The following is a 25009-nucleotide window of genomic DNA, read 5'->3' on the forward strand; positions in this document are numbered from 1 at the left end:
CGCCATTCTTCAGGGCTGCATCAGCGCATCAGGGATTCCATGCGACGGAGGGTGGATCCATGTATCCTCGCTAACGGAGTACATTTTGAACATTTCCTGTAACGAAGTGTTTGAAGTCACGCTGGTACGTTCTGTTGCAGTGTGTTTCCATTCCATGATTAATGTGATTTGAAGAGAAGTAATAAAATGAGCTGTAACATGGAAAGTAAGCGTTTCCGGACACATATCCACATAACATATTTTCTTTGTTTGTGTGTGAGGAATGTTTCCTGAAAGTCTGGCCGTACCTTTTTGTAACACCCTTTTGTAAGCACTGCGTCTTGCTGGTGTTAAGTAATAATTTTACATTAATGTAATACGACAACCTCTTATAGAAGGCCACTAATAAATGCGATAATTTTAGAGGTACACATTATTTATCTGTAAAAATTATCTGTAAAACATTTATGTAGCAACGTGATACAGCAAGTAGATTTAGCGTGCAGAAGATAACTGTTACAAAAAATTACTTCTGTTACCAAAAATGGTGGGGGACAGAACAAAATGAATAAAGTTATATTCTAATGTAAAACTGAGAACCTTATGCGTAACTGTACCAATACTATTTTTGGAATATGAACTATAGGATCATGTGTTCATAAGGCCACGAAAAATGAAACCCAATGATAGGAAATGTCAGTAGGTCAACAGTAGAGAATAAATATTTTGGGGAAAATGTCACATTCGCCGATATTAGCGGAGATTGATAAATACGTATTATGTGGCCGTTCAAAAATGATTCAAATGGCTCTGAGCACTATGGGATTTAACATCTGCGGTCATCAGCCCCCTAGAACTTAGAACTACTTAAACCTAACTAACCTAAGGACATCACACACATCCATGCCCGAAGCAGAGGTTTAAATCCATCAAGGAAGTGCTTACTCTCGAACTGCAACTGATCGTTCAAAATGTTACCGTCTCTCTTAGAAAGATATTAATAAAATTCAAGTTCTTCTAATGTATATTTATACGTGGCAAGAGCCGCTCGGCTTCAGCTAATCTATTGTACGACCATGTGATGTAAAAAATGAGTATGCTTACCTCATAAATTTTTTTCTGTTATTACTGTTTTGTTATGTTTGTAAAAATAATTTTTGTAACCGGTTATATACGTTTTAGGGCCCACTCCTTCCGAAGAAGTTTTTTTAGAAGTATCGAAACCTAGGCCAAGGGCTAATAAACCTTTGTTTTGCAACTGGTTGGCTCATTTTTTCAACCTCTTCAGATTTATACATTTGCTGATTCGCAGACATATTTAACTTCGAACCTGCGACCGTAGCAGCCGCGTGGTTCCCGACAGAAACGCCTAGAACCGCTGGGCCACCGCGGCCGGCAGAAAATTACAATTAATAACAACTTAAACTGGAACGATAATATAGATGATGTGGGGAATGTGAACCAAACACTGCGTTTTGTTGGCAGAACACTTGGAAAATGTATTAGGTCTACTAAAGAGACTGGCCAAACTATCATTGTCCGTCCTCTTCTGGAGTACTGCTGCGCAGTATGGGATCTGTATCAGATAGGATTGACAGAGGACGTCGAAAAATTTCAAAGAAGATCACCTCGTTTTGTAATATCGCGAAACTGGAGGGAGAGAGAGAGAGACAGAGAGTCACAGATGTGATAACCGACTTCGAGTGGTAATCATTAAAACAAAGGCGTTCTTCAGAATGAGGCGTCCAGCGGCCTCCCCTATTACAAGATGCATCTAAACCACAAACCTATGCACCAGCACCCCAAGCGGGCATATCTGTAACTACATACTGGTTCACGCGAGATATACTTGGCGCACACGCGTAGTAGACGGTAATAACGCGGGAAACGCAAACAGAACTGTCTGATCTCTTGTAAAGTCGTTCGTTCTACCACGCGAAGCTCAAGGGGTGCTGTGTGACATATTGGAATGTTATTCGTTCAAAATATTTATGTGAGCTCAAAGTTCCTATTTAATACGATATTGTTTTCATCATTGTTTATTAAGTGATTGTTATTCTCTTATGTAGGTTACTACTGTTCTGAATTACAGACTCAACAGTTAGTTTTATATTATGACACTTGCTTATACAGTTATAAGTACTTATAAATTTACTTTTTACAGCTGTTTGCACATGGAAGACCCACTGTGCACGCCCCACGCCATTATAATCCCCTGCTGACATGTGGTTGTCTCCATACCCGTACACGTCCATCCGCTCGATACAATATGAAAAGAGACTCATCCGACCAGGAAACATCTTTTCCAGCCATTAACGGTCCAATGTTGGCACTGACGGGCCCAGGCGAGGCGTAAAGCTTTGTGTCGTGCAGTCGTCAAGGGTATACTAGTGGGCCTTGGGCTCCGAAAGCCCATATCGTTGATCTTTCATTGAATGGTTCGCCCGCTGACACGTGTTGATGGCCCAGCATTGAAATCTGCAGCAAATTGCCGATGCGTTGCACTTCTGTCAAGTTTACCGATTCTCTTCAGCCGTTATTGGTCCCGTTCTTGCAGGATCTTTTTCCGGCCGCAGCGATGCCGGAGATTTGATGTTTTACCGGATTCCTGATATTCACGGTACACTCGTGAAACTGACGTGCGGGAAAATCCCCACTTCATCGCTACCTCGGAGATGCTGTGTCCCCATCGCTCGTGCGTCGACTTTTAACGCCGCGTTCAAGGTCACTTAAAACTTGATAATCTGCCATTGTAGTAGCAGTAACCGATCTAACAACTGCGCCAGACGCTTGTGTTACATAGGCGTTGCCGACCGCAGCGCCGTGTTCTCCCTGTTTAGATATCTCTGTATTCGAATACGCATGCCTATACTAGTTTCTTTGGCGCTTCAGTGCATAAGGGGAGATGGGAGAGGAAAAATGGGCTTAATGCGACAGCTCACGATAATCGGAAAATACGGGCTAGAATCCTGGTCCAGCACAAATTTTCATGTGTCGCTGTCGGGTGGTAAATCTATACCTGACATAGATGACTAGAAATTCGCAGTCAGCTTCATAATTTCGAAATTAATTTCGAAATTAATTTCGTGGATCAACATCAGTATCAGTTCTTTCAGACGTGCATGCAAGTTTCTACGAAACTGGTGTTTTAGGTACATTCGCTACATATTCACCATAAAATAAACAATAATAGGAGAAATATGTGAAGCCCGGTGACAACAGACCACATGGCAAGACCGCAAATTTTGAACTGTCTGTTAATCGTCGAAAACAGTACTGCATTACTCTCTCTGTCTTCTCCACAGGAGCTGAAGAAATTCGTGGACAAATTCAACGACGCTGGACGCTTCTTGTGCGAGCAACTAGCAGAAAGCAAAGGATCAGAAGTCGAAGTGTCCCACTCACTCGTTCACACTACGTTCCGCTCGGCTATAGCCACTATTTTCGACCTCGACCTGAACTGGATCTTTCCAGATCAGCACCGGCAGTCTGAAGTGGTTGATCTGTGGATTGATTTCGGAGAAGCTTTATCGGTAAGTTGATGAAATATCCTTTGACTTATATTTAAACTTTCCATCACTGACGGAACCGCGGGATTGCAGTCATACAGTGATAAAATGGCCGTAAGAACGAATTTTCCTCAGATTGCAATTAAATTATCTTTCACCTTGTTTTACAATGATCTATTCCGAAGAATTCAGCCTCATCTTCTGATATTCTGATATACCCATTGACATTATATAATTACAGTATTACTGTAACACACTGCATACATGAGACAATTGTACTGCTTTTTGACTATATGTTAACAACTCGGGCTTTTATAACACGACGTTACCCTGTTTAATCATATTGTTTTGACTTCGCTTCTGGCACAAAAACCCGTGACAGTGCTGGAGTATGCCATATACGCTGTGGTGTTTGTCAATTTAAGGCATAAACTAACTGGTAACTCCGTTACATGATGTTTTACAAAAGTACATTGGACTATATCATTGTATTAATATTTCTTGCACGTGACTATATGAAATTGTAAATTTATGTGCATTTCTAACTTTAATGTCAGGACATAAATAGTCTCACGAATAGATCAAACCATTTGTTAACACATGTTCAACAAATAATGGAATTATTTCATCTACGCAGTGGTTTATTGTTTAATGTGAACGGTAACATCTGAAGATGAAACTAAAATCCTCGAAACTGAATCCGGCAGCAAGAAATTTAAAGCCACTTAATTGCAGTGTTAGGCAAATTAATTCTTACTCTCGGTGTTACGACTTGTTTACGTCCGAAAATTTTGGTAACTTTCGTATCATTTGTCAAATTTTCTAACGGGCTCAGTCAGTGCCTCTGTTACACGGACCACCTACTTTTTTCTTTTGAATGCTTTATGCTAGGAAAAGTCGGTAGGACGTAACGATAAAAAGACTTCCTACTAACGTAAGTATCGCAAGTACCAAGAGCAGTTTAAAACGCGACCACATCCAGTACACTTCATTTGTGACTGAATTCTCGTCTTGCGCCTGTATGAGTGGAACGTATTTGCTTCGTTGCAGAAATCTTCATGTCCTGGGAGTCCCCATACAGCTTCTGGATCATTATCTACTTATAGCATCAGGCAAGGCTAAAGTTTTAGAATTTTGAAAGTAATTATATTTTCCGAAACAATTTAGACAGCCCAACAATGCAGACTTCGCCTCCGAAAACCGAACCACTACTACCGCTGACGTGGCCTCAACCACGCCGCTTTTACAGTAATGCATAACTGTTAGTTACATTGTTTATTTCATACTTTTAATGAAAAAACAATGACAGTTTACCTAGTTAATGAATTTCGTGTTGAGAATATCATTGGCAGTTTCCAAAGATCTTTACAGCACAATAATTTCATAAATCCATCGAAGTTCCGATACTCAATTATATAAACAGTAACAATGAGAGGAATAGAAATATGAGTTATTGTGGCATTACGGGAACTAAACGATCCTAGTACTTTCTTTGATATCTTAGATTTACCATGTTCTTGTGAGCTATTCATTTTTATCTAGAAAGATATAGAAATCAATATTCTGATCTTTGTTTATGATCTGACAATCGTCAGAGGCTTTGTACTTTTTAATTACAAGTTTCAACAATATAAATGTATTACTGTATCGTACACTTACGTGTATGCCGCAGAAGTTGACTCCTGTGAGTAAACCCAACACGCAGTATGAATATTGTAATCCCCGATTGGAAGAGGTATAGGTAGTTTCGTTTTATCCAACACCGTTCCGTTAAATTTCAAGTTCATAATGTAAACTTTGGCCAACTCGACGTAATGCTGCCCTTGTGGTCTTCATTGTGACCATTGGTCTGATTCAACTCTTCTTGCCAGTCTATCTTGTGCACGTCTGTTCAGCTCTGCATAACCCGTCTGAAGCTGCACACTATAGTTCAACCTTTGTCTCCCTCTACAATTGACCCCGACCCCATTCTCACACACTTTTCTCCATAAACAAATTTGCGAGCAACCAGAGGCATATACTGATAAACCAAAACAATTAGGTCACTGCCCACCACGACGTTGGATGCCACCTGGTGGCGTTGTGGGCACGTGACGCCATAACAAAAGTACGTAAGTGAGGCAGACACGAAGACCGAAGATATGGGCTCCAAATGCGGAAATCCATTGGGGTAAACGACCTTGACACAGAGCAGATTTTTATTATGCATATCCTGTGAACTAGTATCTCGAAAACGGCGAAGTTGGTCGAATGTTCACGTGCTACTGTCGTGAGCGTCTACCGAAAGACGTAGAAGGAAAGTAAGACTGCCACTAGTCGCTAAATCATTGGACGTCCACGACTCATCACAGAACGTGGGGTTCAGAAGCTTGTCTGGTCTGTAAAGTAGAACAAATTGTGATCTGTGACATTTTTGACGAAAGAGCACAGTGCTGGCGAACCCACAAGTGTTTCGGAGCACATGTGTCGTCGGACATTGTTGAACCTGGAGCTTCACAGAGGACCACCCCTATGTGTTCACCTCTCCTCTGCAATTACCTCCTTGAGATCCAAATAAGTTACTGATCTGCTATCTTTTTCCGATAAAGAGATCATTATTACATTTCTTTCAGCTGCATGCCACATGAGAGCCGAAAGTAATCTAGATCCGTTGACCTTTTCTAAAGGAAAAACCAAAGGACAAAGATGAATAAGCAGGAGATTAGAAACTGTAACATTTAGTAACAGTAAGTGTGGAATGCTGGAACATAATTCAATAGTTAAAACTGGTCAGTGATGAAACCAAACTGCAAAAGGATCGAATAGTTGAAAACGACACAAAGTAGTATGTCTCTGTCTCTTATTTTCCGCGTGTGGTGCTGTACACTCATTAGTAGAGGATTTACAGAAACTACATGAACAGTTTATAAAAATTTAAATACGAATATCATTAGATTGCTTAATGCTGGACACATCTCAAAAAAGAAAAAAGTCAATGACATGAAAGAGGAGTTGTTGAACATTTTATAGTAGTTAACTGAGCTATATCACAGCGAGTTATTAAAGAATGAATCAATAAAATGAGGTGTTACATTTTTACAGAGCTATTTATTTATTTAAAAAGCGCTGTTACCGGTTTCGAGCCGACAGGTTCATCTTCAGGCGGCTAGTTCACGTTTTACATTAGCTTTCGCCTTTTGTTTTCGCAACTGATGAAATTTCCTTGGGGTCGTGGTGCCAATGAAAAATCCGCGCTATTATCTTCTAGTGTAGATTTCTTATGATCTTGCAGCAGCGAAAACTGTATGGTGCACTTTTATACTTCATTTATATACAGTTCATTTAATCGTATTGAAAACCTTAAACAAGATAACACAAAAGTCATTTACTCATGTTGTGAACATTTATTAGTTGCTTAATGATATTTCCTCATGGTGCTGAATTGATTAAAATATGTAAATAAAAAAGGAAATAATGTGTATAAAACCATAAGCGAGAATATATAACTTCCAATTTTTAGAAACAAGGATACTGCAAAACTTTTAAAGCAGTAGAAGGAAAAATAGATACAATAGAGGCAACGTTTATGACTGATGAACTCAGGCAAGATGAATCTGTTTGCAAGAAGCAATTTATGTCAAAGGCAACAGGAGAAAGCCATTTTATCAGAGTAATTTAGAAAATCTTTTAGGAATCTAGTACACTAATACAGGACCTTAAAATAAATATGTACTGAAGCTTCTTCAGAAGACTTCTGTACAATAATAATGATGTTATTACGTTTATTTGAATATGATACTTTAATTGCAAAACTTAATTAAATACTGTATAATTCGATTATCTGAGTAAACTCTTTCACTTGATGATTAAAATTCTTCCGAGTATTGTAACATGTCAATGTATAAAATACTTTAATTGTAAATTGTAAAAAACAACGTTTCAAGTGTATTACAATGGCCTTCATCAGGTCAAGACTGTTATGGTGGGGGAAAGGGGTCTCTGTTTATGGCGGGCGATCAGTCTCAATATGTCAACCAGTCTTACCCTGAGGTAGGTGGTTGTAACATTGTCAGAACGTTAGTTTTACAATTTATAATTAAAGGTTTTTATACAATGACATCGTACAACACCCAGAAGAATTCTAATCATCATGACACTGGCTGCAGAAGCTTACACAATTACGGCTTCCACTTGGGTTTCTCTTGCTTCGATATAGAAACCTCATTGCAGTACAAATTCAGCAGTCCTACTATTTTCAGCAATTTCATATAATCCATCAATATATATTTTTTTCTATTTGTGACTGAATTATTGGAAATGAAACAATTACAACTTATAAGTTTAGTTATACATACAGAAAAAATTACAAATCTGCAGAAACCAGGAAGATTAAGTAAATCAAGCTATGAGATTTTTGATAATCATGCATTATGTGAAATTAAGTTTGTGAAAAGGTTTTTGTAGCTGATAGTGAGTATGTTTGTATTGAAAATGTCGTTAATACGACCAGGTAAATAATTATAGGTGTACTGCACAAGTCTATAACACATTATTTGAGTTACATATTTTATTTGTGAAAACAGAACTTTTTTTTTAAATCAAATACTAAATTTGAGATAATTCAAATATAGAGGTAAGGACTGTACATTAATTAATTTTAATCAATGTGCTTATTTTTACCCATATTAACCAAAATAAAAGTTAGTACACTAGTATACTCTGGTAAAATTTGTGGGGTGTCTTTTTGAACATAACTTCACTATTATTATTTCCACAATATTTATTTGTTTGCAGAAGTACATGTTTTTACAACCTACTGTGGCAAGTAGAACATGATTTCTAGTTATATTTTATACCCACACATATTTATAACAACATTTGTTAACAGTTTATGTAAAATGTATCCCGTTTTATACTCCTTATAATACTGAATATTTGAAACAAATTCATTTCAGTGTTGAGGCTATCAAAACTACTCATATAAATCACTTCAGGTTACAATATTATCCCTTTGGTACATTATAACTGATGAGTAATATGAATGCCTAGTCTCACAGATCTTTTCTAATACTAAAACTCATATATCTTTGTTGACAGGAAATTTTATACCGTCCAATGACCATATTCAGCTGGACCAGGTGGATGACTAAAGAAGGTCGGATATTGACAAAATTCAAAACTGTTGTCAGATACATAACTGACCGTGTATTCGCCTTAGGCAGGAAAAGACTTGATAGTTCAAAGGCCAGTGAAAGATCGCTCTTGGCTTGGATTCTTAAAGAAAAGAATTCAGGAACGATATTTACTGACAAGGAACTTCATGATGAAGTGAGTATCCTCACCCCAGAGATGTAAGTAAATTTTCCATACTTGTTACATGTGTTACAAGAGTGACTCGTTTGTGGTATCCTTATGCATTATATGTCCAACAGGGAACAGAACTAGATATCAAAAACTATCTTTGGTAGGCTTGTAAGCAATGAATTTTTGAAAAGTTAAGGCACCATGCTTGTTATGGGGTAGCAGTTGTGCTGTTTAGCATGCTCCTAAGTTGCTATAGTCCAATCTCTTGTGATCCACCGACAAGTGAAGCATCCCATAGGGTCAAGCAAATTAATTTGAAGGAAATGATAGCGCCATATAAACGGAAATATCTTTCTCAAAGAATAACTATTATGGATGACCCAAGTATGAAAATCGGTGTACCACACCTTACAGAAGGCATAATCTATCCATAACGGAAACAAGCGGTCTCGACAACAATCAAATTGATTATCGCAACTCAGTAACACTTGAATTACCCACTACGAAAAACCACTGAACATTTAACGAATATACAAATGATTATAATTGTGAAATATAACCTTGGCGTGGGTTGGTGGGCATGATAACAGCATAATTATGAGAATAATTCGTGGATATGACAATGAATGCAAAAGTGATTGTTCGGTTACAGAAAGACTACGGAAAAAGGGCACAAACACCAATAAATCGCCTAAGTGCACAATGAAAACAACTATCTGGCTGCGAAGGGTTAATACTGTGCAGCTGGCTCCTGCAGAAAATTAACTGACATCGTGTCCCTACCACATCAGCGCTTGCAACGCTGGCCAATTACTAGAACATTTTTGCCAGCATAAATGTGGAAGCCAACAGCAGTAGCGACTTTGGTTATGAGTTCACCTTGCCCTCTATACTCAGTACTCAAGTGGAAACATCCTTCTATATGACAGCCAGGCTCGCCTCATCAGTTATCTTTTCTATTGCTGGCCTGTAAGTCTTCATTCCATGAACACCTAGAAGCAAGCGTTCTCTGTCTTTACGCTCTGGAACCTGGTTGTCTCTGTCAGAGCCGGAATGGCACTGACCAATAGATGCAGGCAATGCGAGTTCCATGCAGTAAAAAATTTGTAATACAGTTACACAAACTCTTATGCTTGCAGTTTTCTTTATTACAAACCAATTGTGCTGTGGCCTGGGGATGAAGGCAGGAGAATTCTCTTAGTCTATGATATGATTATGAAGCGAACCTATCGAAAGTCTTGCATGCAGGCACACTCGAGAAAATGTGTGCTCTACAGAAAATAACACTATGAGCCAATAGGAATATTTTTTTCTGAAATTTAAACAAAAACGATCGATTGTGGTGTGGCTGCTGATGCAACAGCGTTTCTCATGTTGGCCTCTGGAAGGCTACACCTGGCTAAGATTTTTATCTTTCTAAGAAGATTGTTCGGAAAATTTTATTTTTTGCCACATAGCTGCTCGTGTACATTGTTATAGAGTGCGGGGATTGTACAAAGCGTATGTGGTTTTTGCTATCTGCAGTGAAATGCAGCTCGGATCTCTTTATAAGTTCATGACTCTGGCTGTTTCTTTAAGAAAACTCATTTCTCTTCCCAGCCAGCTCGAAGGCTTTCGTCTGCAGTCTTTCAATGTAGTAAAAGAAGGGAAAAGGAGAATTAACTGACTGCTGAGGCACTGGTGTACTGTTTTTTGTCTGCAGTACCGTAGCAGAGCATATAATATCCTGTGTTGTGTCAGTTTTACAGAAAACCTGTCATGGAACAATGTGAAGTTCTACAATTTTTGTTAATTATGAGACAACAACAGCTAATTAAATAAAAAACTGACTAAATATGCTAGCTGTAGGAATGTCAACAGGTAACATTACAACAGTTTTGACGCATAAAATTTCTTTTTCGACCACAGCTTTTGAATTTCAGATATCCTTTACCAAATAATATCAGAAATATCACTAGAACAGGAAACAGTTATATGCCCAATATACACTCCTGGAAATGGAAAAAAGAACACATTGACACCGGTGTGTCAGACACACCATACTTGCTCCGGACACTGCGAGAGGGCTGTACAAGCAATGATCACACGCACGGCACAGCGGACACACCAGGAACCGCGGTGTTGGCCGTCGAATGGCGCTAGCTGCGCAGCATTTGTGCACCGCCGCCGTCAGTGTCAGCCAGTTTGCCGTGGCATACGGAGCTCCATCGCAGTCTTTAACACTGGTAGCATGCCGCGACAGCGTGGACGTGAACCGTATGTGCAGTTGACGGACTTTGAGCGAGGGCGTATAGTGAGCATGCGGGAGGCCCATTCATTGTCCCAGGAAGGGGAAACTTTATTGACACATTCCTGGGGTCAGATACATCACATGATCACACTGACAGAACCACAGGCACATAGACACAGGCAACAGAGCATGCACAATGTCGGCACTAGTACAGTGTATATCCACCTTTCGCAGCAATGCAGGCTGCTATTCTCCCATGGAGACGATCGTAGAGATGCCGGATGTAGTCCTGTGGAACGGCTTGCCATGCCATTTCCACCTGGCGCCTCAGTTGGACCAGTGTTCGTGCTGGACGTGCAGACCGCGTGAGACGACGCTTCATCCACTCCCAAACATGCTCAATGGGGGACAGATCCGGAGATCTTGCTGGCCAGGGTAGTTGACTTACACCTTCTAGAGCACGTTGGGTGGCACGGGATACATGCGGACGTGCATTGTCCTGTTGGAACAGCAAGTTCCCTTGCCGGTCTAGGAATGGTAGAACGATGGGTTCGATGACGGTTTGGATGTACCGTGCACTATTCAGTGTCCCCTCGACGATCACCGGTGGTGTACGGCCAGTGTAGGAGATCGCTCCCCACACCATGATGCCGGGTGTTGGCCCTGTGTGCCTCGGTCGTATGCAGTCCTGATTGTGGCGCTCACCGGCACGGCGCCAAACACGCATACGACCATCATTGGCACCAAGGCAGAAGCGACTCTCATCGCTGAAGACGACACGTCTCCATTCCTCCCTCCATTCACGCCTGTCGCGACACCACTGGAGGCGGGCTGCACGATGTTGGGGCGTGAGCGGAAGACGGCCTAACGGTGTGCGGGACCGTAGCCCAGCTTCATGGAGACGGTTGCGAATTGTCCTCGCCGATACGCCAGGAGCAACAGTGTCCCTAATTTGCTGGGAAGTGGCGGTGCGGTCCCCTACGGCACTGCGTAGGATCCTACGGTCTTGGCGTGCATCCGTGCGTCGCTGCGGTCCGGTCCCAGGTCGACGGGCACGTGCACCTTCCGCCGACCACTGGCGACAACATCGATGTACTGTGGAGACCTCACGCCCCACGTGTTGAGCAATTCGGCGGTACGTCCACCCGGCCTCCCGCATGCCCACTATACGCCCTCGCTCAAAGTCCGTCAACTGCACATACGGTTCACGTCCACGCTGTCGCGGCATGCTACCAGTGTTAAAGCCTGCGATGGAGCTCCGTATGCCACGGCAAACTGGCTGACACTGACGGTGGCGGTGCACAAATGCTGCGCAGCTAGCGCCATTCGACGGCCAACACCGCGGTTCCTGGTGTGTCCGCTGTGCCGTGCGTGTGATCATTGCTTGTACAGCCCTATCGCAGTGTCCGGAGCAAGTATGGTGGGTCTGACACACCGGTGTCAATGTGTTCTTTTTTCCATTTCCAGGAGTGTATTAATATAAATCTTTTTAGGTTACCTTTTAGGATTTGTTTATTATTGCTATGGGGAATGAGAAGATTGGCAGGCAGACTATGATGGAAGTTCATAAAACGTACTGGCGATGAGGGTATATGAAACTGCTCACTGTCGACAGTAGCACACTGGCCGGCAGTATGCATAAAAGATGTGTTCGATGGAGGTGATGGCAGCAATATGGAACAGGAGAGATAACTGCCAGCTAGGACTCCCTGATAGTCATCACTTATGGGCGAAAGCAGAAACCTGTTGTGTCGTACCAGTAAACGCTGAAATGTCTTACATCAGGATGAGAAGTGGTGTGTTTTTATGTGAAGGCTAGCATCGAAGTATCCACATCAAGGAGGTGAGAGAGGGTTTCTCCCCTAGCATTCTGCAGAGTTCTGTAAGAATGTGTTCATGCATCTGATTGATTGGTCAGCCCTGGTTCTCCATCTCGCCAATCCAAAGACACAGCCCAGGATGGGAAAACTCATTTAATGAAAGTCGTTTATTTTTTTCGCTTTTTAATGTGTCCCCTGCTAATATGATGAGAAAAATTCGTATCACCGACGACATTTTATAGTTAACACTCAAGTGTAAAAATATGCTGTTTTGGTGATTTAAATAAAAATATTTCCCACATACTACTTCAATTAGTAAATTTTGAATTTCATTCCTTCGGCTCTTCTTTTTGGGCAAGCGTTACCTGTATCAGTAAAAATGCTATTATCACCTTTACATCCAGTCTCAGCAAGCTACCATTGCCAGATTGTATCCACTAGCTGCGGGCCTGCTACCCACGCTATGTCAAAATGTTACCGACTTGCTGCCTTTCAACTGGTCGAACTTCCATCTGCTATTGGCTGACGACTTTGACGTTCCATAGTTCTGCCTCAGCCATACAGGTGTTCCTTTCCATCACCATCTGAGTGGGAAAATTTTCTTCCTGTCTACCATCGCCTGTGCAGGTACAACTCGCCACAGCAAGCCCCCACTGACCATACGGAGGACCACGATTTGATTCTGCACACACCTTGCACCGAGCTGCATATTTGTAACAGTCGGCCCAGCTGCATGTGTTGGCTGTCTGAATCCGCCCTGCTCTGACTGTAGGGTCAGCGCTGCATGTGGAGTGCTGAACACACCACGTCACTGGGCCACTATCTGCTGACCTGGTGATGCCACATATCAGCTGCGGGAGGAGGCCGCTTGCTTGCCTCAACAAGTTTCGCCAACAGAGTCCAGCCTGTCCCTTGGGGGCGTTTGCCATCTTCTTGTACCAACATGGCTGTTTTAGTTTGCTGTGGAATGAAAAGAATATTTAACATTGCCGTCTACATGTCGGAACATCAGACAACCGTCTGGTAAGCACCTGTCGTACCAAATGAGCCCATGCTTAGGGTGTTGAAGCACAGCCCTATCTGACAACTAGCAGCTGAGTTCTGCCACTCACTGCAGCGGTCATCAACCCCGGTATCTAAAAGTGGCGCCAGAAGTGTTGCTGCCACAGACAGATGGATCGAGGATGACGTCACCAGCTCCAGCTTGTAGCATCAAGAACGCAGTGTGGTGTGTTCACTGTCTGTTTGTTGCGTTTTTTGCCTGCACATGTCATGGAGGGTCAGTGTGTTTTCTAGCAGGTTTGTAATGGTGTTGTGCCAATTGATCTCAGATAGCCATTTGAGGTCGTGTAAAAATTTATGCTAATTTGCGACAATTAATATGCACAATCGCTTATTCTGAATTAGCTATGTGGCGCATTGTTTTGGTATATATAAAGTACAAATGCGTTAAGATTGTAACTGTTGAAATTCTTCAAAGTTGGGGAGATTACTTGCGTAACCTACCAGGAATACGACTAACGTTGTTAGCGTTAGAAGGTTTTCTTGAAACAGCCGCCTCTAACATGAGGAACAGACGCTGCCCACAAGCCGCCCAATCTGGGTACAGACGCTTGCAGTTATAGATTTTTGGTTCCTCCGCTCTCTCAGCCGTTGGCAGTTAAAAATTCCTCATCCGCCTATGAGACCGTTGACCGGTTTTCACCCGTAACCCTAGGCAGGGGCCCTCACAGGGTGCTACCATCCGGAGCCCGATGGACCCAGGTTTTTTTACGAGGTTGTTACTCCTCCCCCTCCTCCTCCCTCATCACTTGTAAGATGAGGATCCGGGCTTACACACAAAAAGACACAATAAAACAAATAGAATTACTTAAAGAAACTGCTGAAAAAGCAGGCTTGCAAATTTCATTTGAAAAGACAGAAATCATTACAAATATCAAAAATCCACCAAAGAAAATAACTACGAAGTACGGGAAAATACAGGTATCTAAACATTTTAAATATCTTGGTGAACTAATTCAGCCTGTGGCAAAAGGTCATCCAGCCTGCAGGGCTAGAATACAAAAACTAGAGACAGCAACTCACTACTGCAGACAAATGTATTCAAAAAAATGTATATCCAAAAACATTAAACTCAGACACTACCAGACTGTCATTAGACCGCAGATACTATATGCATCAGAAACACTGGCAAATTTTACATACGCAGAACAGATAGAAAATCGTGAAAGAAGAATTGTGAGGACAATTCTTGGACACAGGAAAATAACAGATGATCAAGGCAAGCCTGTATACAGACTAAAAAGCAACAAAGAAGTGTATACGAAGTGCAGCAAAATTACAGACGAAATTAGAAAAAGAAGATGCTCCTTTTATGCTCACATCATGAGGATGAACCCGAATAGGCTTACAAAACAAATATTTTCGTACATCGCAAATCTAAAAAATAAAAATTTATGGTTTATCAACACAGAAAGAGATCTAAAAGAAATGGACATAGATCAGGAAACAATATTTAACAGAAACCTTTTTAGAAAAAAACTGAATTCATTCACGGGTTTCGGTGTGAAAATTAAGAAGACTTGTGGAACTAAATGGTCTGAAGAGAGAAAATCCGCCTTCAGCGCAAGAATGAAAGAAGTGTGGACTGAGAGAAAGAAGACTTCCCAGAAGCGCAAGAAATGTTTTCACGGTCTTTAACGGCCAAATTTGTATAATAATAATAATAATAATAAAGTACAAATGGTTCAAATGGCTCTGAGCACTATGGGACTTAACATCTGAGGTCATCAATCCCATAGAACTTAGAACTGCTTAAATCTAACTAACCTAAGGACATCACACACATCCATGCCTGAGACAGGATTCGAACCTGCGACCGTAGCAGTCTCACGGTTCCGGACTGAAGCGCCTAGAACCGCACGGTCAACGCGGCCGGCTATAAAGTACAGAACAGCCACTTAGGAACAGACGTTGGGTAAGAGCAAGATGTGTTATAACACTTTAAGTGTTTTTCTCGTCAACACAATTTGTTTTCCTATTGTCTGAGACAAAAGTTGTATAATGCCAAGGCCGGAAACACAGCTGATACCCACTCAAGAAGCGATTGAATCTTTGATAGATTAGGCAGCTCAGTTGAAGGAAGGTAACGGAGACCTGCATAAGCAAGGAGATACATGGTACATGGAGATGTAACTGCAGCTAGTTCCCAAATAGAGGACAGAGCCATGGCCAGTGTAACCGCTCTATTTTGGTCTAGCTGCAGCCTGTTTGCTTAATCCTCTTCAGGCTAGACATCGGAGGATGTGTTGGCATTTATAGACGGTATATTAGCAGCTATATGTCGCGGTTTCTAGACAAATGAACAGTTGTTACAAATGACCAAATTGCAAAGACTTACGTATCACAAGGACTTAAGAAATGCGCTTACATTCGAGCAGCTTAAAGAAGGTCTCGTACACTGCTATATGAAGGAAAATAGCTCTATATTCTGTCCTAAACAGCTGAGTGGGGTGCTCTAGAGGCGAAATGAATCAAGGTAAATTTTGTCGGCAGAATAAGACAGATTAATGCTAACAGCTATGAGTTGACAGAAGCGAAGAAAGTCACTTTCCAGGAAGTGCAGCATAGCGCAGGGCATTTCGTGCTTTCCTAAAAGACTGCCACCGAATATGTCACGGAGGGTACATACAAAAAACCCAAACGATCGGTCTACCGCTATCAGGGTACAGCAAACAAGGAGTATCTTCCGTGTCGATGTAATGTATTGCTGTTGTGGGCGTTAAGGTACAACGACAGACAGAGTCGCCTAACACTATGTAAAGGATGTGGAGTGGTGGGGTAGTGAGAGCAGGATCGTCGAAACAAGAAGCAAAATCGGCAACGACGAGGTAATCAAGTCGTTAAACACCAGTGCCAATTCCCAGTTCCGCCATATGACGCTCCCAATAAATTTCAGTGCTGCGAAGACTTTTGCAGAGGAGACGTTAGAGAGAGGAAGTCATTAGTAGGCACTGGGGCTCACAAGACAAGTCTTGGCCTCTTGCGTAAGAGGCGGTTTAATCCTGCACATTACGGGTTACATGGCATAGGGACTAATAGTGCAGAATCGCTTGGCTCCGTGATATTAGGTTTCCAGGCTGGAGAAAAACTGTTGTGAGAGAGTATGGCAGTTCTGCCCCATACCGGCGCAGTGTACGTCGCGATCCGAGGGTTAGATTTTGCAGTACTATACGAGGTGCATTCAAGTTCTAAGGCCTCCGATTTTTTTTCTAATTAACTACTCGCCCGAAATCGATTAAAATGGCGTTACTTCTCGACGTAATCGCCCTGCAGACGTACACATTTTTCACAACGCTGACGCCATGATTCCATGGCAGCGGCGAAGGCTTCTTTAGGAGTCTGTTTTGACCACTGGAAAATCGCCGAGGCAATAGCAGCACGGCTGGTGAATGTGCGGCCACGGAGAGTGTCTTTCATTGTTGGATAAAGCCAAAAGTCACTAGGAGCCAGGTCAGTTGAGTAGGGAGCATGAGGAATCACTTCAACTGTTGCGTAACGTTAGCTCGATGTGCGGGTGCGTTGTCTTGGTGAAACAGCACACGCACAGCCCTTCCCAGACGTTTTTGTTGCAGTGCAGGAAGGAATTTGTTCTTCAAAACATTTTCGTAGGATGCACCTGTTACCGTAGTGCCCTTTGGAACGCAATGGGTAAGGATTACGCCCTCGCTGTCCCAGAACATGGACACCATCATTTTTTCAGCACTGGCGGTTACCCGAAATTTTTTTGGTGGCGGTGAATCTGTGTGCTTGCATTGAGCTGACTGGCGCTTTGTTTCTGGATTGAAAAATGGCATCCACGTCTCATCCATTGTCACAACCGACGAAAAGAAAGTCCCATTTGTGCTGTCGTTGCGCGTCAACATTGCTTGGCAACATGCCACACGGGCAGCCATGTGGTCATCCGTCAGCATTCGTGGCACCCACCTCGATGACACTTTTCGCATTTCCAGGTCGTCATGCAGGATTGAGTGCACAGAACCCACAGAAATGCCAACTCTGGAGGCGATCTGTTCAACAGTCATTCGGCGATCCCCCAAAACAATTCTCTCCACTTTCTCGATCATGTCGTCAGACCGGCTTGTGCGAGCCCGAGGTTGTTTCGGTTTGTTGTCACACAATGTTCTGCCTTCATTAAACTGTCGCATCCACGAACACACTTTCGACACATCCATAACTCCATCACCACATGTCTCCTTCAACTGTTGATGAATTTCAATTGGTTTCACACCACGCAAATTCAGAAAACGAATGATTGCACGCTGTTCAAGTAAGGAAAACGTCGCCATTTTAAGTATTTAAAACAGTTCTCATTCTCGCCGCTGGCGGTCAAATTCCATCTGCCGTATGGTGCTGCCATCTCTGGGACGTATTAACAATGAACGCGGCCTCATTTTAAAACAATGCGCATGTTTCTATCTCTTTCCAGTCTGGAGAAATAAAATCAGAGGCCTTAGAACTTGAATGCACCTCGTACTTAATTCGGAAGACTACGGGCGTCTGAAGGTTTACATCCTGACATCAATTACTTTATCTTGTAATCCATTCACTTGTCTACCTGATCATGTGTCTGCTAAAACAGGGACCAAAAGGTTTCAATTACACGTTGATCGAATAGAATTCCTTCAACAATCATTGTACACTTCACTTCCAGACATTAGTTTTACCAGCTCTTCTTTAAAGAGGTCACAGAAATCATAGATCAGTAAAAAGCAACAGCTTTACCGGCTATGACTATTTCTTGCAAAGTACTAAAATTTTGTTCTTACTCGGTTACGACGATCTTGATTAACATTTTAAATCAATCGATGAATCAAAGTGTATTTCCAGAAAGACCGAACCTACCGCTAGTGACACCAACATTTCGGCTGTCTTCCTATCCTTGGGACGCTACCTGTACTTGGGTTTCATATGTTGATCAACGAATTGGACCACTGGGAAGGAGGCGCATTGGACACGAGTTGTCGACCTAGGTAGATACCACACAATATACACGTCTGGACAAACCCCCTGCATAAATGCCACATAGTTGCAAATGAAGCCCTGAGTTACTTAAAATCTAATTGCGTTCTCAAGGTCAAAGTGCGATAGCGTCTACAACTGTTACTATCAAACGCCATCAAAACATTCACAACAATGTTTCACTGAATGAACAGCTTATCACTTTCATAAAAAAGGCTTCCAATCCCCTTCGGCCCGTGAATGCGCCGCAACGTACGAATATGTTCCAGAAAGCAGCGTGCGAAAATTCGATTTTTCAGGGGGTCTTATATCGGGTTGTATTGGTAACAGAGATAAGAGCTTAAATATTTTAGGTAGCCCTTGATCTAGCGACCATCTGTGTAGCTGTCGGAAGAACGAACATACTGTAGCCGCCTTAGAGTTTTTTTTTTTTTTTTTTTTTTTTTTTTTTTTTTTTTTTTTTTTTTTTTTTTTTTTTGCCTTAGGTGTGGTCTAGGGTGGAGCTTAGGTGGCTTGTAAAAGTACCTTTTATTCATGGGCGGTTCCTGAGGAAACCACGAAAGAACGTGATTTTCGTGTACCAGAAGTACCAATACTTCTAAAATTTCTGTTCATGGCACATCGTCGAAGATCTTAAGATGATGTTCTCTGGGAAATTTGACAATTTTTTCGATATCATAATTCGTCACCGAGATCCAGATGTTCAAAGTTGCCCTACTTATGCAGAACACCGTGAACACCGATTTTTAGGCTTTTTGCATCATGGATAGCAATTATCTAAATAAATAACCATAGAAAATGACTCAGATCTGAACCATACCGTATACACCATTTTTCACATTTACGAAAACATTTATACATTAACAAGATATACCCAGATCCATGATTTTTAGGTACCAAAAGTACGAATTGTGGGGATAGTCACTGCTGGAATTTCTCTTCATGGCAGATCGTCGAAATTTAAACGAAACATCCTGAAGATGATGTTCTCGGGGAACCATGAAACTTTTTTTTCGATATCATTATCATTTACCGAGATGAAGAGGTAAAGTTACCATACTTGTGCACGAAGAATATGCATGTGATATCCGGTCTGAGGTGAATTCTAGTTGTGACTAATAAAGTGAACACATGGCAAGGGTTCTGGGGTTATTGCAACGGTTGTGAGGTCACCAAACTGTGACCTCATTCCTTTACCAGTAAAATCTTGTGACACCCTGTCACTCTTTAACGGGAACTTCACGCGTATACACGCTGTCCTGATCTGGAAATTATTCGATGACAGTGCAAGTAATTTACAAGAAAATACTTTGTCACACGAAATTGTTCGTACTAGCAAATCAAAGACCGCATTTTTTGGTTTACTCTAGCTGTTGCCTAAAAATATTGTGCATTTTTACTTAAAGTAGTATAAAGTGAAATTGCGTTGGAGGGAGACGATTTTGTGTTAACCTTATATTTTACATTTTTGTTGCTCATACACTGAGGAGCCAAAGGAACTGATACACCTGCCTAATATCGTATAGGGCCCTCGCGAGCATGTAAAAGTGCCGCAACTCGACATGGCATGGCATAGACTCGACTAATGTCTTAAATAGTGCTGGAGGCAAATGACACCATGAATCCCGCAAGGCTGTCCATAAATCCATAAGAGTGCGAGGGCGTGGAGATTTCTTCTGAACAGTACGTTGCAGGGCATACCAGATATGCTCAATAATGTTCATGTCTGGAGAGGTCGGTGGCCAGCAGAAGTGTTTAAATTCAGAAGAGTGTTCGTGGAACCACTCCGTAGCAATTCTGGACATGTGGTGTGTCGAATCGTTCTGCTGGAATTGCCGAAGTACGTCGGAATGGACAATGGACATGAAAGGATGCAGGTGATCAGACAAGATGCTTACATACGCGTCTCCTGTCAGAGTCGTATCTCGACGTATCAGGAGCCCCATATCCCTCAAACTGCAAACGTCCCACATCATTACAGAGCCTCCACCAGGTTGAACAGTCCCCTGTTGACATACAGGCCCATGGATTCATGAGGTTGTCTCCATATGCGTACACGTCCATACGCTAGATACAATTTGAAACGAGACTCGTCCGACCAGGCAGCATGTTTCCAGTCATCAATAGCCTATGTAACTGTTGACGGGCCCAGGAGGGGCGTAAAGCTTTGTGACGTGCAGTCATCGATGGTACACGAGAGGGTCTTCGGCTGCGAAAGCCCATATCGATTACGTTTCGTTGAATGGTTCGCACGCTGACACATGTTGACGGCCCAGCGTTGATATCTGCAGCAATATACGGAAGGGGTGCACTTCTGCCACGTTGAACGATTGTCTTCAGTCGTCGTTGGTCCCTTTCTTGCAGGATCTTTTTCCAGCTGCACTGATGCTGGAGATTTGGTGTTTTACCTGATTCCTAATATTCACGATACACTCGTGAAATGCTCGTACTGGAAAATCCCCACTTCATTGCTACCTCGAGGATTCTGTGTCCCATTGCTCGTGCGCCAACTATAGCACCACGTTCAAACTCACTTACGTCCTTATAACCTGCTATTTTAGCAGCAGTAACCAATCTAACAACTGCTCCAGGCATTTGTTCTCTTACATAGGCGTTGTCGACCGCAACGCCGTATTCTCCCTGTTTACGTATCTCTGTATTTGAATACGCGTGCCATTACCAGTTTCTTTGGCTCTTCAGGGTATGTGTCAAAGTATGTACAAGTGTTGCAGTATATAAACAGTCAAAACTTTACTCACTTACGAAGTTCATTTTATACAAGCAGCACACCCTGCTGTAACAGGGAAAACAAGGGATCCAGCTGAAACATCCTCCTGTCGAAACACAGAAAAGTCTTTTAAAACTGTCAGAAAAATGGGGAACCAACCGCCTCAATCCACGTTCCGCCTTCCTCCCAAACACTGTGACTTGCGAACATACTTGCGCTTTCTTGTGCTAAAAGAAAGTATGAGAAATCAAGTAATGGAGAAAGAAATAGCAGACAGTGCCAGTAGGAGAGAAAGAGAGAGGAGACAGTGATGGTGGGAGAGAGAAAGTGGCAGTGAAAGCGATATGAAAGAATTCAAGGGCAATAGAAGCCAAAGATATTGGAGGTAGTGATGGCCAGTGGTTGACAGTGGCAGTGAAAGAGACAGGTGGATGGAGGTAGTAGCAGTGGGGGAAAAAGGGAGAGGAGACAACGGAAATGAAAAAGAGTCTTGAGCCAAGACCATACATAGCCTACTGGGGTCTTCCCCCCCCCCCTCCCCCCGCCAACACGCCTCTCCCCGCCTCCCTCATCCCACCCCCATCCCACAGACTGGAGAACTTTAAAACTAGAAAATTTGCCTACTTTCCGACATCTCCTATATCCTTGTGTCAAAATTTCAAAAGGGTGAAAACCCGAGCATACCATCTCCAAAGACACACGTGAAGACGAGACCGTGGTGGCTGCACAGAAACAAAGCAGACTGTAAGTGAGAAAGAAAGAGACAGTGTCAGTGCGAGTGAAAAAGATTGAGACAAAGACGATGACAGTAGAATAGAGAGACAGTGAAAGTGGTGGTAAGGACGAGTGAGAATAAAGGGATGAAGACAGTGATAGTTGGAGAAACAGACTGGAGAAAGTGGCAATGGGACAAAAGGGAGACAGTGGGAGAGAGACATTTATAGACAGTGGCAGTAAGGGTAATGCCGAGTACGAAGGCTTCACTACAAAGACTGGGTAAAGGTGTTTAGAATTTCTGTGTTAAGACAGTGAGAACATGTTCACATGTCAAAAATTTTAGTGAGGAATGTGGGACGAGAATTGAGGCTGGTGGTTCCTTACTTCTCTGTCAGTATCTTTTTAAAGGGGGGCAAATTTGGCTTTCTGTGCTCCTGTAGGAACATTTTTAATCTGGTTAAAAATGCCTCAAACCAGTTGTGCGTTCAGACAGGCGGGAACCCATCCCATCAATTCATCTAAACGCTTCTGTTCAAATACGAACCACCATCAAAATTGATTTAAGAACATATCACTGTATTTTCACTGTATTTATACAGCAATGCGCCACTACGATTCCCTAACCTGAGTTGACAATCAAGTTACAATTATGTCCTTCAGAAACAGTCCTGTCTTGCCGCGTATATCTTTATAACACCAGCTGCAACTTCTCTTTTATTAGACAATATTTTAAATAAACTCAGAGTACAGCCACCGAGGTCGTGTTCTCGTTGGCGGCTGCCCGCTGTTAATGGTCTCGTCCACCGATCGGCGTGCAAACAGCGGCGTAGAGTTATTTACATCGCTCGTTCTGCAGCATTTTTAACTACGATTAGGCGTAGAAATTGCCCCCATTATGGACGGTGGTTGTGTTCTTAGCTGCCTCGACATTTTAAACAACATCCCTGGACAACTAGACCGGTAGATTGCCTAGGAAAGTAAATTAATACAGTCATTATAAGCGTGCCGTTACAGCATAAAAAAAGGAGAAGAGCAAGGGCTCTCTCATCATGGACCAATCTTCTTCCTTTCTGTGTTTTCTAAAACTTTTATATAGTAGCTTAGAATATTTAACTACCTTTGAGGGAGTAAACCTTTAAAAACAGCTCAATTTGGCTTCTGGAAATTAGTGAAACAAAGACTTTTCTTTTTTACGTTCTTCTGGGTCCACAGCGTGACACAAGTCTTGTAACAAAATTAAATATACACTAACGGAAAGAAAAATTAGTACACCCTTTTAAAGGTTTCCAGTTGACTGAAGATTTATTGTTGCGACAGTGTACATGGAGTACATAAAATGATACATTTACAGATCAATACCACAAGCGGTTCTAAGGTATCAGGTATCGACCTATGCTGAAACACCCATATTAGTATACTGTGTAGCCTCCACAGGTGGCAATACAGACGCTGACTCTGGCATTCAGTCGATCGTACAGATGGAGGATACTGTCCTGGGGTACATTATGCCACGCCTGCCCGACCTGTTCACATAGTTCTGTAACAGTTGCAGGTTGAGAAGACGCTTCAGTCAATTCTCGTCCCATCGTATCCCACACGTGCTCGATTGGAGCCAAGTTCAGAAATCGTGCTGGCCACGGAAACTGCTGTACTTCTTGCAGAGCACGTTGAGTTTCACAGGCAGTGTGTGGATGATCATTATCCTGTTGGAACAACACGTTCTCTTCCTGTTGCGAGATAGGCAAAAGAAGGGGTCTAACTAGGGTGACCAACTTTTCTAAACGAAAATAAGGGAGATTCTTATATCCTTGACAAAAAAATAAGGGAGATTAACAGCACGGTAAAATTTCGCCAAAAATCAAAGCAGTATTTGTGAAAGTAGACTATTTATTTACACATCACAATTACTTATACATATTTTGCAACATTTTGCCTCAGTCAGTAGTTTTACATGATTTTTAGAAAATTCAAGGATTTCACTACACGAATAAGGAAAATTCATGACAACTTGTAGTTCAGATTTGATGAAGTTTGCGCTACTTCTGTTCCTTACATCAGTTCACTTATTATTCATAAGAGAAAATACTCTCCCAGTGTGAGCATTACTTCCTAGTATACTCATAACAAAACAAACCAGATTACCCAAGTTATCAAAATTAACATTATTTGATTTCAAAGTTGTAAAACCCTGTATCCATTTCCGGCTATCATTACCATCTAAAGAGACAGCACATTTAATTGTATCATTAGAACTACAAAACTCCTCACATAATTCATCTTCATTAATACAATCCAGCTTAAGATATTCTACAACTTCATGCAAGTCATTGAATGTCAATTCCCTTTTTAGACATAGTGGGATTAAACTCTTTAAACTATTAACAAATTTACTACCTAAGTAAGAATATAAACAATCATAGAATTCAATGAAGCTGTTCTCACTACTAGATTTCAAATTTAAATCAAGAACAGAGGCTAATAATTGATGAGCCACTACCAAAAAACCTGTCTTCCTTTCTCTGTCTAATTTTACGAATTAGTAAGTTTACAGCTTCATGAGATTCCATAATACTAAGGTCGGAATTCTCCAAATACTTTGCTTTTTGAATGAAAACATTTCCAATATTCACAAAAAACTAATATAAGCTTGAACAATTGTTTCTACTTCCGTATTTCATTGCGAAAATACTTTTTCAGAACTTTAGGACAGTCTGATTCATCT

The 25009-nt window shown here is 41.8% G+C and overlaps 1 protein-coding gene across 1 annotated transcript in view; it reads left to right on the forward strand.

The window, feature by feature from the left end:
- LOC126195741 (cytochrome P450 4g1-like) overlaps positions 1–25009 on the forward strand; it is a 122216-nt gene that overhangs the window by 63457 nt on the left and 33750 nt on the right. The window contains exons 3-4 of the mRNA XM_049934368.1: positions 3285–3512; positions 8565–8795. Coding sequence (XP_049790325.1) covers positions 3285–3512; positions 8565–8795 — 459 coding nt within the window. The remainder of the gene's footprint in view (positions 1–3284; positions 3513–8564; positions 8796–25009) is intronic.

This window comes from Schistocerca nitens, chromosome 7 (assembly GCF_023898315.1).
Source record: "Schistocerca nitens isolate TAMUIC-IGC-003100 chromosome 7, iqSchNite1.1, whole genome shotgun sequence".
Classification (NCBI taxonomy): Eukaryota; Metazoa; Arthropoda; class Insecta; order Orthoptera; family Acrididae; genus Schistocerca; species Schistocerca nitens.